General features: G+C 42.0%; 1 protein-coding gene across 8 annotated transcripts in view; it reads right to left on the bottom strand.

The window, feature by feature from the left end:
• The window catches only part of DMXL1 (Dmx like 1), an 83,461-nt gene extending 68,920 nt beyond the window's left edge, over positions 1-14,541 (bottom strand). For all 8 annotated transcript variants that reach the window (XM_086479620.1, XM_086479617.1, XM_086479618.1 and 5 more), the window contains exons 1-2: positions 14,455-14,541; positions 4,951-5,076 (exon numbers count right to left, since the gene is read on the bottom strand). In XM_086479620.1, the coding sequence (XP_086335746.1) occupies positions 4,951-5,076; positions 14,455-14,541 (213 nt within the window). The remainder of the gene's footprint in view (positions 1-4,950; positions 5,077-14,454) is intronic.
• Between the last annotated feature and the right edge of the window lie 279 nt (positions 14,542-14,820).

Here is a 14,820-nt window from a genome sequence, read left to right as displayed (position 1 = left end):
TGCTGTGTGCCCTCCTCACTGCCCTAAGGATCTTGAACTCCACCATCTCATGGTCACTGCAGCCAAGGCCGCCCTTGAGTTTCATATTTCCCACCAGCTCCTCCGTGTTGGTGAGAACAAGGTCCAGCATAGCACCGCTCCTCATTGGCTCTTCTACCACTTGGAGAAGAAAGTTACCATCAACGCATTGCAGGAACCTCCTGGATTGTTTGTACCCTGCTCTGTTGTCCCTCCAACAGATATCAGGGTGGTTGAAGCTCCCTGTAAGGACCACGGCTTGTGATCATGAGGATGCTCTTCTCCGTCTATAGAGGGCCTCCTCCGCTCCGCCTTCCTGGTCGGGCAGCCTGTAGCAAACCCCCACTATGTCACCTGTCCCTGCCCTCCCTTTAATCCTGACCCATAAGGTCTCAGTGAGCTCCTCCTCCATCCCCAGGCAGAGCTCCAGGCACTGCAGCTGGTCATTGACATAGATGGTGACAGCCCCTCCCCATCTCCCTTGCCTGTCCTTCCATTCCAACACTCCAGTCATCGGAGACATCCCACCATATCTCCATAACACCAGTAAGATCATAGCCCTGCAGGTCTCTAACTCCTCTTATTTATTCCCCGTGCTACATGCGTTCGCATAGAGGCATTTATGTTGGGCTCCTGAGTAAGCTGACTTATGGGCTGGAGTTGCTGGAATTCCTTTGTGCTGCTCTTCAATTGACCTGTGATCCCTCTCCAGGCTCTGGGCATCTGTTGTTGGCACTGACATCAAACTGGTAGGAGTGGTATGGACTGAGATTCCCCTCCTCCAGCAGTTTTAGTTTAGAGCCCTCTTCACCAGCTTGGCAAGCCCATGACCAAACATGCTCTTCCCTTTCTCGGACAGATGGACTCCATCAGCCCCCCAGTAGACCAGGTTTCTCAAAGCAAGCCCCGTGGTCTAAGTAGCCAAACCCCTGGCTCTGGCACCAGTCCTGTAGCCATCTGTTGATTCACTAGATTCCACTGGCACTTTCTGGCAGCATCAGGTTCTGATTTTATAAAATTTTAGTATAAGCCAGTTTCTTGATGCTTATGTTCTTCCCTACCAGGTCTCCATATTGCATAGAAGCCCTCAACATTTTTCTGATTCATCAAAAGGTCTAACTCGTGCTAAGTTACATTATCACTCACTACCAAACAGCAGAAAATAAAAACACAGTTCCTTTGAAAAGAACCCACGGACTGCCTATAATAAAAGAGTCAAAGAAACCCCACCATAGTACAGTTCATGAATTTCTAAGTCCTAGATTCAAAACTGAGCTTTCCTACTCAAAATAATTAGTAGTTCTACTTATTAAAAAAAGGTCTCATTTAAAAATGTCTTATTTAACAAACTTACTTGTTTTATGTACCAATTTTCTAGAGGTAACATTAGCATGTAAACTAAACAAAATTTTTAATTAGTCCCTACATTTTTCTTTGACATTTGTAAAATAATTTGTTCCATTAAGAAAACTTACATACATTTTAGCACTGCAGTCACCAGTCACAGTTTAAATGACTTCGATCAAACTTTTCAAATGATTTGAAGCTAGGACCATCTCCTTGTACCCTGTTAGATATTTATAGAAGCCAAACCATTAAAACAATTACAGTTTTGTCAGGTTATCACTAAAAGTTTTGGCCTTAATTCTCATGTTCACTAAAGGAAGTGGAAAGAGGCTTGTAGCTTACATTGTGTGGGAGAAGATCAAGTACTCACACAGATCAAGTACCCACATACAAATAAATTGTTTGTTACTAAATTGCCTACAACCAGAGGCAAGAGACTGGATTCAGTGGCCTAAGATTAAATTGTCCTGTTTGTGAAACTAGTCTCTGCAAATCTATGTGACATCTTTCAAAAAATGTGCATATATGTACACACACGTAAATATAAACATATATATACATGCCTTCTCGGGATGATTAAAAATTCTCATCCTTTTTTTTTTTTTCCCTCTCATCTCATTCTTGGAGACAGAGTATTAAGTTTATCTCCAAAACTAGACTAGGAAGAGAAAAGATGATGCCATGTTCCCCACCCACCCTTGAAAGCCAAGGGACAGCTGGGTCATACACGAACTTCTAAGCCATTGCTATTTCAAATTAGCTTCACGAGGCACTAGCTTCCCAACAATTAAATTTAGGGAGCAAGAATGAAGAAAAATTTCAATTCATTACTTTCATAACTAGAAAATAACTCTTTCATGAAATCTGTCATCCAAAGTGAGAACAATGGAGATCCCTCAAAGACAGTAAGGACAGCTATTACGGAGAAAATGATTGATAGCAGCTCTCTATAAAGGTACATAACTAGTAAACTACAAATTATAACTGGATGCTTTCTGGAAAGGCTCAAAATTGCAAGATAAATAAGCTGCATTATTTGAATTCTGCTTCTTCCTATATATTTTAAACAACAAAGAATAATCTGGAGGTAAACTGAAGAGAAATCTATGTGTCAATACTAATGAAGCTGCAAGAATAAATTCCATCCTTCAACAGTGAACTGTGAATGTATTGATCGGTCCAATCAGTAAGCAGATTCCTAGCCATTCACTGCTTAGTATTTCAGCACTCTGCAAATACATCTACTCTAATTCCTAACAGCAAACAGAATCAACTTGCAGAATCAAAACGACTACATAGGTCTACCTAAGAAACAAAAAATTCTAAAGCTTAGTAAGCTTAGTAGTTTGACATATCCATGTATGTTAATTTACAATTCAAGGACAGTTTGTCATTTAAATGCATACAGAACTGCTGTTGTGCACTCAAGATAACCTCGCAAATTTACAGAAAAAAATTATAAAATTAACTGTGATATGTGATCTGCATGTGTATTTCAGCATTTGTTAATACACGGTCAGTGAACTCAAAAAATTTTTCTAGTTAACAGCAGGCAGTGGAGAAACACATGCAGCCTTTATGCCTACGAAGTACCAGAGACAGAGGAGAACATTTCCTAATTTTAATTTATGCTCCTTCACTACTGTTGCAAGAGTTACGCACTCAAACATTAAAAAGGAGGAACTGAGAGTGGCTGGGGATCATCATCCTAGACTTCACGTGTAAACATGAACTGGCTTCTATGCAGAGACCTTGCCTCAAGATGGACACCAGAATCTCACCGAAGCTCTCATCAACTCATGAGGCTTGTAGTGATTTGCAGAAGGCTCACATACCTCCTCACTAGGACAGGCTTGAAGAAAGCAATGAAGTAAAAAAAAAAACCTCTCTCTTACCATCTACCCAGACAGCTTCTACCGAATTGGTGAATAGCTTAATCACACTGTGACATCCCAATGGATAGAGTTACCTGGTTATTTTTTTTAACGTAACAGGATGCGGTGGTTTGGTGGGGTTTTGGCACGGTTTTGGTAGTGGGGGAGGGGGCTACAGACGTGGTCCTGTAAGAGGCCTCAAGAAGCTCCCCCGGCTCTGATCTCGGACCAGTCTCTGGCCAAAGCCAGGCCAATGGCGCCATTGCGAATAACTGTTTAGGAGTGAAAGAAGCCGTTGACTGCTGTCTCTTTGGTCTGTTGGTGCTGATGAGTGAAGGGGGATGGGAGAGAGACAGCCCTGCAGACACCCCGGTCAGTGAGGAAGGAGAGGGGGAGCTGTGCCGGAGCAGAGGTTCCCCTGCGGCCCGCGGTGGAGTGGCGGCTGAGCCCCTGCAGCCCCTGGAGCCCAGCGGTGGCCCAGAGGTCGCCCTGCAGCCCGCGGAGGGCCCCGGGCCGGAGGAGCAGGGGCCGGGCCCGGAGCAGCCGTGGCTCCGAGGCAGCCCGCGCTGGAGCCGCCCGTCGGTGGGAGGGCGGCAGCCCCGGGAGGGACCCGCCCCGGGGGGTTCTGGGGAGCTGCGGCCCCGCGGGAAGGACTCGCGTTGGGGCAGTGGGCGGAGGGCTGTCTGCCGGGAGAGGGACCCCGCGGTGGGGCAGGGGAGGGCTGCGAGGGCCCCTCTCCCTGAGGGGGAAGGAGCAGCGGGGACACCTCGTGCCGGACAGACTGTGACCCCCATTCCCTGCCCCCTGCACTGCTGGAGGGAAGAGGGAGCAGAGCTGAGACTGGGGAGACCGGAGGGGTCGGGGGGGGGGGGGGGGGTAAGGTGTGTTGTATTTAAGACCTGGTTGTATCTCTTACTATCCTTGATGGTGGTGGTTGTTTTGTATTAAATGTGTGTTGTTATCCCCAAGTTGAGTCTTTTGCCCGTGACCATAACTGAGCCCTCCCTGTCCTTTGTTTCGACCCTCAAGCCTTTTTGGTTGCATTTTCTCCTCCCTACCGCTCAGGGGAGGGTAGAGATGAGCAAGCAGCTGCGTGATGCTTTTGGAGCCAGCTGGGTAGGCTCAAACCATGACACAGAACAATTAAGACCTCTGTAAAAGGACTTGAAACCTAATAGTGTCTAAAATACAATGTTTCTGATCCAGTTTACCTATATAAGAAAAAGAACAGCTGAGAATTCAAGATAGCAAAACCCTGTCCAAGACCAATTTTAAGGCTTTATGAATTTCTTGAAATGGATGTCATTTTTCTGGATGACCTGATAGTTATTTTTGAGGAAGCTCTCATCTGCTGCCAGCCACTAACATGTCAACGCATGTTGATTACACACCCACCAGTGTGAAGCCATAGTGAACAAATTACCTTTGCTTCCACCTTACTCATCTTTTAGCTAAATTCTTGCTATCTCTTCTATGCAGCCCTGTGCGTATCTGTATCTTGCTGTGAAGCCCCACGTATCTTCTACAATCTCGTATCTATGGTTACTATTTCACATTCCCTGCATTGCTTACCACAAATAAAGACATGAAGCAATCAGCTATTTTTCTATTCACTATTGTGTGTTTGCCTTAACTTGCAAGTATCCACGTTGTTGAGAGCGTGCTTAACATGACATTGCTAGAACATTATTAGAAACACTGCTCTACATACCTTCCCTTGTTGCATTGAACAGTCCACACATCCCACCTGAATGTTTCCATGTTTCGCTCCAGGGATTATCTGTAATCTTTCAAAGTCAGTCCCCAATACCACAATATCACATCCTGATGCATATGCCTAAAAAAAGAAAAAAGAAACAAGAATTAAAGTTTTAACTACTTAGGGCATATTGGTGAAATATGAAACAGTATAGTCCATATATCCTATGCATGTAGAGCACTATAGGCAGAAGTACAGAGGTATTTGCAGAGATCAGACAGATGTCTACAATTTAAACCAAGCAACAGAAGTGGCAACCACTCTTCCTCCATGCTTAGAAGTGCATCACAACACTTGTGTACCAAGTAAACAGTGGTTCAAGACAGAAGTCAAAAAAAATGGAGTGATGAAAACATTCAGAGAAAACAAAAAGCATGAAGAACAAAATTCATGCAAAGGAAAGTAGTACAGTACTAAAAGTAACAAATTTCCTAGAGTGGAGACAAAGGCATTTAAAATTAAATTTTTGAAAAGGTGGAACAGAATCGAGGAGCTAAAATGGTACAAAGCATTTAGTAAGGAACTTAATAATGGAAAAATTCAAAAGGGTAACAGAACGAAGGTCAGTTATAGAAAAACAAAACTGCACTTTCAGACTTTCTTAGTCTCCTGTTATTTGCATTCTATGGACTAATTTTCTCTTAAATTTATACTGTCACTAAGTAATTTGATATATCTAACATTCACAGAGCCATCTGATTGGGAACTGCAATGTCTGAGTCAAAACTTCTTCCTATCTCCATGCACTTCTTAGAAACTGAGGACATATTAAAATGGAGAGAAAGATTAAACACTGGAGAAACTTGTGGATACTACAGTGAGAAGAATCATCCAATAAGCATAAGAATATAGCACTCCGGGATGAAAGTCTTAGAACAAGGAATGCACATCCATTAAAAAGTTAGTCAGGAAGTCAGTAACAAAACTAAGAGCACAAACAATAGTACTCTGTTAAGAGAGCGAGAGGATGATAAAAGGACCAAAAATGCCATTTTAGTTGTCTGAAAGACTAAAGAACAGAATAGTCTCGCAAAAACTGCAGATGGAAGATTTCCATATACTGACATAAATGACTGTGCCTTACAACCAACCCTACTAATTTCTAGTAATAACTAAAAACACTTCTGACTTTTAAAAAAAAGGCAGAAAAATTGAATGCTAGATTTACAAATCTGATGATCATGTTCTCTGGTGTTTCACATGAAAGCATATTTCTACTAAGCCTGACCTAGACTATCATACATTAAAATTTAAAAAATACAATATATGGAGATTTTGGTCCAAAGACAATTTTCCCCCCAAAGGGCTCAGTGATATTTCACAAAACAATCTTACCTAGAAGACTGTGATCACTATTCTCAGCCAGTACCCAGTTTTTACTTTCCAACTGGCAGATCACCAGCCACCCTTAAAATAACCTGATAATTGAAAATGCTGTCTATAATGCTTCTGCAGACTAAATATAACCATATATTTATTTATCATTATTTATTATTGGTCAGGCTTCCTGTCCTGTCCCCTCTTCAGCTTCAAGAGGAGGTTCAAGCAACGTAATTCTTCCTGTCAAAAGAGCAGCATTTATTACAAATTGACATATTAAACTGCAGGCTCCAAAGCAGTCTAACTTAAAATTCATTCCAAAAAGAGGAGACTGAGTACTGTTTTTTCTTCAAATGTTAAAATTATTATTTTGATATCGCAATGACATGAACCTTGAAACTGTTCATCACAGAACTTTTTTTCCTTTAGTTACAAACCATCTCACCTGGAGACTCACTAAGTCCATAGTCCACCTGGCAAAATTTACAATTTTTCCCAAAGCAATTTTACTGAAATTAGTGTTTCAAGTGCTTCACTTGAAAGAGACAACATGGCTTCATCAAAAATGTCTTTAAAAGACTGAAGTGCCAAAGACTGTATGAAGCTGACCTGCTCTTCTGTATGCCCCTCTAGGCCTTATCAGCACTTTAGAGACTTAATAGATCTGTCCCATCTGGTTCTCCCCATACAGGCAAGCCTGAGAGCACTCAGTGTCACAACACTACAATATTTCCATCATGGTGAGCAAGAACTAGCATACATAGTAACACATACCTTTAGCAGTGATGCCAAAGTTCATAAACTAGCCATTTTAATGGGATCAAGAACTTGACCCGTTTTACCATACAAAAAAAAGTCCAGAGTACACTTTGTGTTTTGCACTGGAAGAACTCTAAAGTAACTACCAAACACTACACACCGGAGACTATAGCAACTGGTATATTCATCAACGTATCAGGAACAAGGACTTAACACAGCATCAGAACTCAAGCTATCTCCTGCTAACCCAGGCTGTGCTGAACAGCAGTAGCTGAAAGAGGTACACAAACGCCCTAGACTCGCTGTTTCCCAAAAATGTCCTCTTTATGAACATAAATGATTGTCCAAGATCTATAGCTCCTCCTCCCTTTTGCTATGTTTAAACATGGCTATTATTTTATGTTTAATACTCATTTCTTGCCCAGATTCATATGCTGTGTGTTTAAAAAAAAAAGTTTGTCAAATCAGGGATGAACTTTCTGAACAAAAGTTGGGGAATATCTTCTCATCCTAGTGGTTCTCAGTTCTAGCAATTAATTGTAAGTTCATTCATAAGAACCCACCCCACCAGGGTGGGGGTGAGAAGAGTACCCTTTTAAAATTTTATTCTTGGAAGAAAAATACTGTCATTCCACCCTTACATTCTGGTAATTCTCCACATCACCTGAAAAAAAACGACATTCAGGAAAAAAAGAATCACTTCTGACATCAGTCTGTTCAGATGAATTAGATCACACTCGGTCACACTGGCTTCCCAGTTGCCAATAAGCTGCAGAACCACTGACTAGTTCTTAAGCCTGGAGAGCTGATCTGCCCCCAAAGAGGTAGAAAGGGGGGAAAAAAAAAAAAAGAAAAAAAAGCATTTTCAAAGAGCTAAAGAGCTTCCAAATATAACTACAGCCAAGCAGAAGGATGATGACTTGGAGGTTATTTTTGATGTTTAGTCAATGCTTGCCTGCAGGAGAACCACAATTTCAAACACAAATAGCAAGGGATGCAGAAGGGGAGGAAGCTATATATTTTGAAGAAAAAAAGTTTCTGAATAGAAGGTAACTAAGCTGTCTGGGAAATCAAACTGCAACAGGCTCCCTTTTCTACTGTTGCCTACCATCCCTATCCCATTACACCTCGCACTGACCAAACACTTTGGGAGGGAAGCTTGAGTGTCCCTGCCCTCCTAAGGTATCCTTCCTTTGGTTGCTTGCTGTCCCCAATGTAACTTGTCCACTACACTGTCTCGGTGCTGAGAAGTCTCACCCTCATACACACTCACTACAATGCAGATTCCAGTTCTGAAGGAGGTTTCTAAGCAGCAGTATCCTATAAAGACACTTCTCTAAACCAAGAGCACAAAACTAACTGCTGGACTAATCTTACATTTACATCTTCTTCACCTCAGAAAATTGTATGAGGTATTTTAGCACAGTGTAACAGAAGTCAGGAGTAAGGGATACTGTCCATACCTTAACAGTCTCTCAGATACAACAAAAATTAATTCTACCTACCAGTCAACTTTACCTACTTTTTACTGCAAAACCTGTCCACAATAGTTCGCATGTCACTCATTTTCATTTTGACAGAAGCTACTGAGATTGCATTTTCATAAGCCACGGAAACTAAGAAAAAACATAATTCACGTGTTCTATTACCTCTAGGGCAAGAAGCAATTTATAAGCATTTGTTGTACCTATACTCTTGTTTACATTACCTGGCCCTTCGGTGCCGGGGAAGGAGGGGCACAAAATGCTGCCATACAGTTCAAGTAGGAAAGAATTGCTAAATATAATTCTTTTTTTTAAAGTAAAAAAATAAAATCCCAAGATGCCTTTTTAAAGGAAGCAGAGACTCTAAGTCTGACCTTGGCAAGCTGTAAGAGCCTGTCACCTTAAGAATGTCCCAGGATATTTACAAGTAAGTTGTCTTTGCACAAAGGGACAGACAAATAATGTTGACATTATCATGTTCTTGGCATATTTATTAAACACTGTTTTGTTCTTCTGCTACACAAATAAACAAGACAGAACTAGTTCAAGCTGCATGAACATGGATTTCACTAGCTGTTGACATAGCAAAACAAGCCTGAAATTAGGAAGTGAAAGATGTTTCAGGCCTGTGAAAATAAATGGGATTTTGCATGCAGTACTGGGTTTTCACAAAATTTCTACCCATTCTTTTCATCAAATGTGAGGTCTTATTTCTAAAATCATGTCTCTTTGGAGCAGATTAACAGATATTTTGACAATAACTGTCCCTAAAAGCATGTTAATTTTAACAGAAAAAAGAATAGACAATTATACGAACTATTCTAATTTCTTTCTAAAGTGAAAGCCTGATAGACACAATTCAAAACCAGAGAACAGTACTGGCAAATCAGACTCTATTCACAACGGAAGAAAGCAAATAAGCAGGGGTCTTGACCTCTTTTATACAGCACCGCTAAAAAAATTAGCTCCCTTATACTCTTTATATATTTGTTCTATGTACTGACTTACAAAGTTTTTTCTACAGTTTCTGCTACAGATACATAAGAACTGACATGTTATCTTGCACAACTTGTGCAAACTTTATTTAACCTACATTACTTACATGAAGGGCACAAATACACCTACAATATTTGCCAGCAGTTATCCACAGGTGAATGCAGTAGTATGTGTGTGCACATAGACACATACACACACATATATATATAACACATGCAAATATATATGGGGTGAACATACAGACTAGAAGGATAATGCAGAATGCTATGCTGGGCTCAAGGTCATACAGGACCACCTAGCCAAAACAGACCAAGGGACTGCATTTAAGAGTTCACAGCAACTTATTTGGAAAAGTTATCTCCCTGCTATAGCTATACTGGAAGTTTACCTGTGCAACAACCCACACTACCTTTTGCTTCTTTCATTTTGCAGCTGATTCAGTTACTGTATCAGAAGTAGTTATCAAGCCACACCAATGCCAGTTTCATCACTAATGGGTCTCAAGGCTTCTTATGTCCCTTGCAAACGAAATGACCCAAGTCCCAAAGGTCAGGATGCCAGGGCTCACAATCAAATTGACCAATGAAAAAGATTTTATTGAAATTCTATAACAGTTGCATAATAATTCCATCACTTTTCAAAGTGGGAGTTTAGAATAGATATTTTTACTACCTTTACAACCATTATATCCTAGGAAAGATTCATCTCCCAGTTTAAAAAAAAAAAAAAGGCGGCTATTCCAAGGAAATTGTAGACTAAGAATAAAAACTTGTTACCAAAAAAACCAGAAACACTCATCTTTATTAATCACATCAGGCACCTGCTTCTCCTGGATTGAGCACATGAACATAATATACATTCCCAGTCTGCAAGGGCTAAATACTGCTTATATGCAACACAAATAGGCACAGGTGGGAGAGGAGCATTTCTCTTATCCCCCCCGCCCCTCTCCCCATAGGTTCCTCTTCTAAGAAAAGTTTACAACAGTCATTCTTACAGAAAGATGAAAATTAAAGGCAAGTAAAACTATTAAGCAGGTGATACTGCAGTAACATCTGTATTTTTCTCCTTTCCACAGAATGGTCAAAATCAAAAAGCAAAGTCAACATGAACCACATGGTACTTTGCTGAATTACTCTGTTTAGAAGAAAAAAAAAAAAAATCACACCCAAGCAGATATAAATTTGCACTTGTCTTTTTAGCGTAGTCTCTCCCTACCCCCATTATTGTATCAAAACTTAAACAAGAAGATTAACTAAATTTCAGAAATACTCTTTCATCATGCTTGGAAAAAAAACACTTTCTAATCTATCAACAGTATTTGAACTAATATACTTCTGTAAGTGGCAAATTGATTGGCCATGCACTTAGAATCAATTCTCACTGAAACTGCAGTTTTCATTGAAGTGTAAAAAGGTTTTAAAACATTTTTATTTTTTCTTAGATTAATTCAGTTAAAAACAATTCATTTCTTAAGCTGAGAATGGGCTAACTGGGGGGCGGGGAAGGTTATCAAAAAGGCTTCCTTCCCTTTTCTAAATCACAATCAAGAAGCAGGTGTAAACAGCATAATTTCTGGAGTGACTCTTATGACCAGCCAGTTAATTTTCTTGACTACAGATACATATGGAGTTCTAAATACAAAGAAGATGTTGAGTATTTTCTAGACAGAGAAGGAATAATTTTAGTGAGCCACATCAACTTTTATTTATCAACAAATTTTTCAAAGCTGGAAATCTTTGTATCACAACCCAATATCTTCAGAAAATTCAGTGTGGGCTTGACCAAACTATCTAAAAACCACATTTTCCAAGTACTTTTAGACTTAAAATTTGAAGCTCTGTTTTATCAATAACATAAAGGAAGTCTCAAGTCCAGGATGAGTTTAACCACACACAGAGAGGAAATTTGTTCAGAAAAAGATTCTGGCTGCACCTAAATAAACCATGCAATTTATCTTTCCTTCCCAAATTTTTACCCCTACAAACAATCACTCTTTTGTGACTCCCATTATCAGTCCTGTGTCTTGTGCTTGCAAAGCTGCTACTGCTCAGTGATTTTTTTTTCCCCTCTTCTGATACTTGGAAAAAAAAAAAGGGGAAAAGATATTACAGAAGCAGAACTGAATAAGCAAAAATGCACAAAGCCAAGCAGTCACAAAAGTGGTATCCATGCTGGTTACCCAATAACTTAATTACAAATTCAGTAATAACTAGTACAACAGTATCCTATGTGATGAACTCTGAATCTATTAAACAAATGGGGTTTTTACTCAAATATTTCAGATCTGAAAACAACAAAGGAAAGCAAAGGATATATTTCCCTGTGGGCAAGCTCACGGAAAATACAACAGTTGCATTTCAGGAGAAGCATGTAGGGAGTAAGCAGGTAAATTCTGACTTCTGAGGGCTGAGTTCTCATTCATTTAGTGTACCATAAGCTATTACCGCCTGCTCTCAGCAGATAAATAACAGGTATGCTGCTTCTGATATCTTGATGCTTACGAGCCTTTTTCTATACACATAAATAAGACATGCCAAAAACTCTTTATCAGTGTTCACTCCAAGGAAGCTCATGCTCCACTTGACACTTCACATCCTAAAAAAATAAGGCCAGAACAACAAACCGCTAGGACAAGTATCTCAAATACCATCTTAAAACAAAAACTGCACGTATTCAAAATGGTGCAGGCAATTCAGTGGGTACAAGCACTTCTTACTAGTTTCGCTTCCAATTTTTCAGAGTTTAGGAGAAGCATCTGTTATTTTTAGCTTAAAACTGTAGTATTTTAAAACTTTTCTCATTAAATATTCAGTACAGCATATCAGACAATATTTTGAACCATTCGGTATCAAAAAAAAAAATTCGAGCTATTGCAGAGCGAGTTCCCCACCTGTACAGGACATAACCCTGAAATATCAACTCCTATGAGCTCTCAACCATGAACACTGGAAGCATAGAAGTTTGCTGAGGCATGTTTTTTTTCCATTTCTAAGATATCATTCAACAGTATTTATACTTATTAATGCCTATATCGTGTCTTCAGATACGAGAAAACAACTGCCCATTTTTCTTACTGGATTTTCTAAAGATTAAGTCCACCATTTCCTTCCACAAGGGCAGAAATCTGCTCAGAAGGATTAAGAAGTAAAAGGTACCCAAGCTATCTCATGAACTTAACATAGCATTATAAAATTAGCAACAGCAACCAAAGAAAAAACCCTGAAGCAGTCCAGGATATTTCTGTTAGCAGTTTAAAATCTGAGAAAAAGAAACACATTATTAACCTTCTGAGGAAAAGGACAAAGGAAGACGAATGTGTCTATTGGAAACATGGTTGCTATATTTACGTCAAAATAGCTCTGTAAAACAGAGACCATGGAAACAGCTACTGAAAACTGCACTTCCCAGTCATTCCTTTCTCCTGAAGAGAGATTCTTACTCTTATCCATTGGGGATCTCTCTAATACTTTTGGTAAGTTAGGCCTTAACAGGTAGAGGCCTCTTCAGTAATATTAATAACTTGAACTATTTCCCTCAAAAAAGAATGATATCAAAACGGAAAACTTATGCGAACATACTTTGAAAGCTTACTAGCATTCCACTGTAAAGCAATCTCCTTGTCTCTTACCAAATGGTCTCCCACCACTGGTGAATCTTTTAACACTTTTAAATAAGAAATTTTGGCACAGTTAGAATTTGAAGCCCCAGCTGCTGCAGTTTAAGAAATCTTCCAGTATGAACTTAGTTACAGGATTTATTATTTTGAAAGCAAGCATATCACCAGTCTAGGCTGTGGACAAATGGACTCTGCAAAGTCAGCCTAACTCTGGGGAAGCAGCTCTAGGGTGCTTTGCTCTGAACACTGACTGCACCCCACCTTTCCAGCACTGAACCCTGCACCGCTGCTGCAGAGTGAAGCTGCAAGGAGCCACCTGAATTTAACTATGTACACTCTACGGGACAGAAAAAAATAAGTTTCTTAATTCTTGCATTTCTATCTATCATTCCCCTATTAAACTCAAAACCACACTGCTGTAACTAGGGGAGGCCAGAAAAAGGCAAGGTTAAAAATACTTCGATGTGGTGCACTCAGAAACTTCGATGTGTCTCATGTCACTCCTCTTCAGACCAAAACTGAAGGCAAGAAGAGTATACTTGGGAGGGAGGGTGGTAAGATAAACACAACAAGAGAAGTCTGTTTACAAAACAAAAGTCACAGGTAGGAAAAACAAATACTAATGAAAGTCTTTAACCTGTACTAAACACTGCAAGAGTTTTTCTCCACTCTAAGTGTAAACATCGACAGGGAGTTCAATAGTGGTTTTAAAATGTTAACACTACGGCACGGTATTTCAGACTCTCTTCAGCTACGACCAGTAGGGACTTCAATTACGCATCTGACTGAAAGCGAGCGCTGAAATTTCCTTCCACAGAAAGTCGCATGTACCGGCTGACGTTTATGTAATCTTTTACTAAAGCCACCATATTCGCGCGTTAGCAAACCTCGCTAAGGGCGGCGTGCGCCCGCCTGCCTCTGCCGGGCACCGCACTCGCCCCGCGCCCCTTCCACCCCTGCCCAGCTAGAAAGGCCGCCCGTCCCGCCCACTCCAGACTGCCCGCACCTCCGGGCTCGGGAACCGCGGCCGCCCCGGGGAAGTTTCGCACGCCGCCCCCGGCCCCGGGCAGGCTCTGGGCAGGCGTGCCGCAGGCCCTTCGGGAAAGCTCTCTCCCGGCGGCGGGCCATGCCGCCACCGGCCGGGGGCGACAGCGGGGGCGAGCCACCCCGCGGCAAGGGCCGGCTCCCGCCGCCGCGCCTGACGCAGCCCGCTTTCGGCGCCGGCTCAGGCGGCGGGGAGCGCGGCGCTCGGGGCGCGGGCCCCGGCAGGGGACTCACCGTGAAGGGCTGGTCGTGAAGGCTCCCTACGGAGAAGCAGTTGTCCCCGGGGTTCACGGCCCCCGTCAGCACCTGGTGCAGGTTCATGACGAGAGAGCGCCGCCGGCCCGCCGGCCCCTGCCGCTCGGCCGCCCCTCGTCCCGCGGGCGACGGAGGAGGCGGCGGCACATACTGTGGGGCGGAGCCTCGCCTGGCGGCGGGCGGGGCGCGGAGGGCAGCGCCCCCTGCTACCGGCCGAGCCGCCTGGCCGGTCCCTGCCGCCGCGCCAGCTCTCGCGAGAGCCCGCTCCGGCTGCGGCACCAGCTGCGGCACCGGCACCGGCACCGACACGGCCCCGCTGACCCCGGTCTGCCCACCCCGCCCAGC

This window comes from Leptosomus discolor, chromosome Z (genome assembly GCF_034619465.1).
Source record: "Leptosomus discolor isolate bLepDis1 chromosome Z, bLepDis1.hap2, whole genome shotgun sequence".
Lineage (NCBI taxonomy): Eukaryota > Metazoa > Chordata > Aves > Leptosomiformes > Leptosomidae > Leptosomus > Leptosomus discolor.
This window is presented reverse-complemented; position numbering and strand designations above follow the sequence as displayed.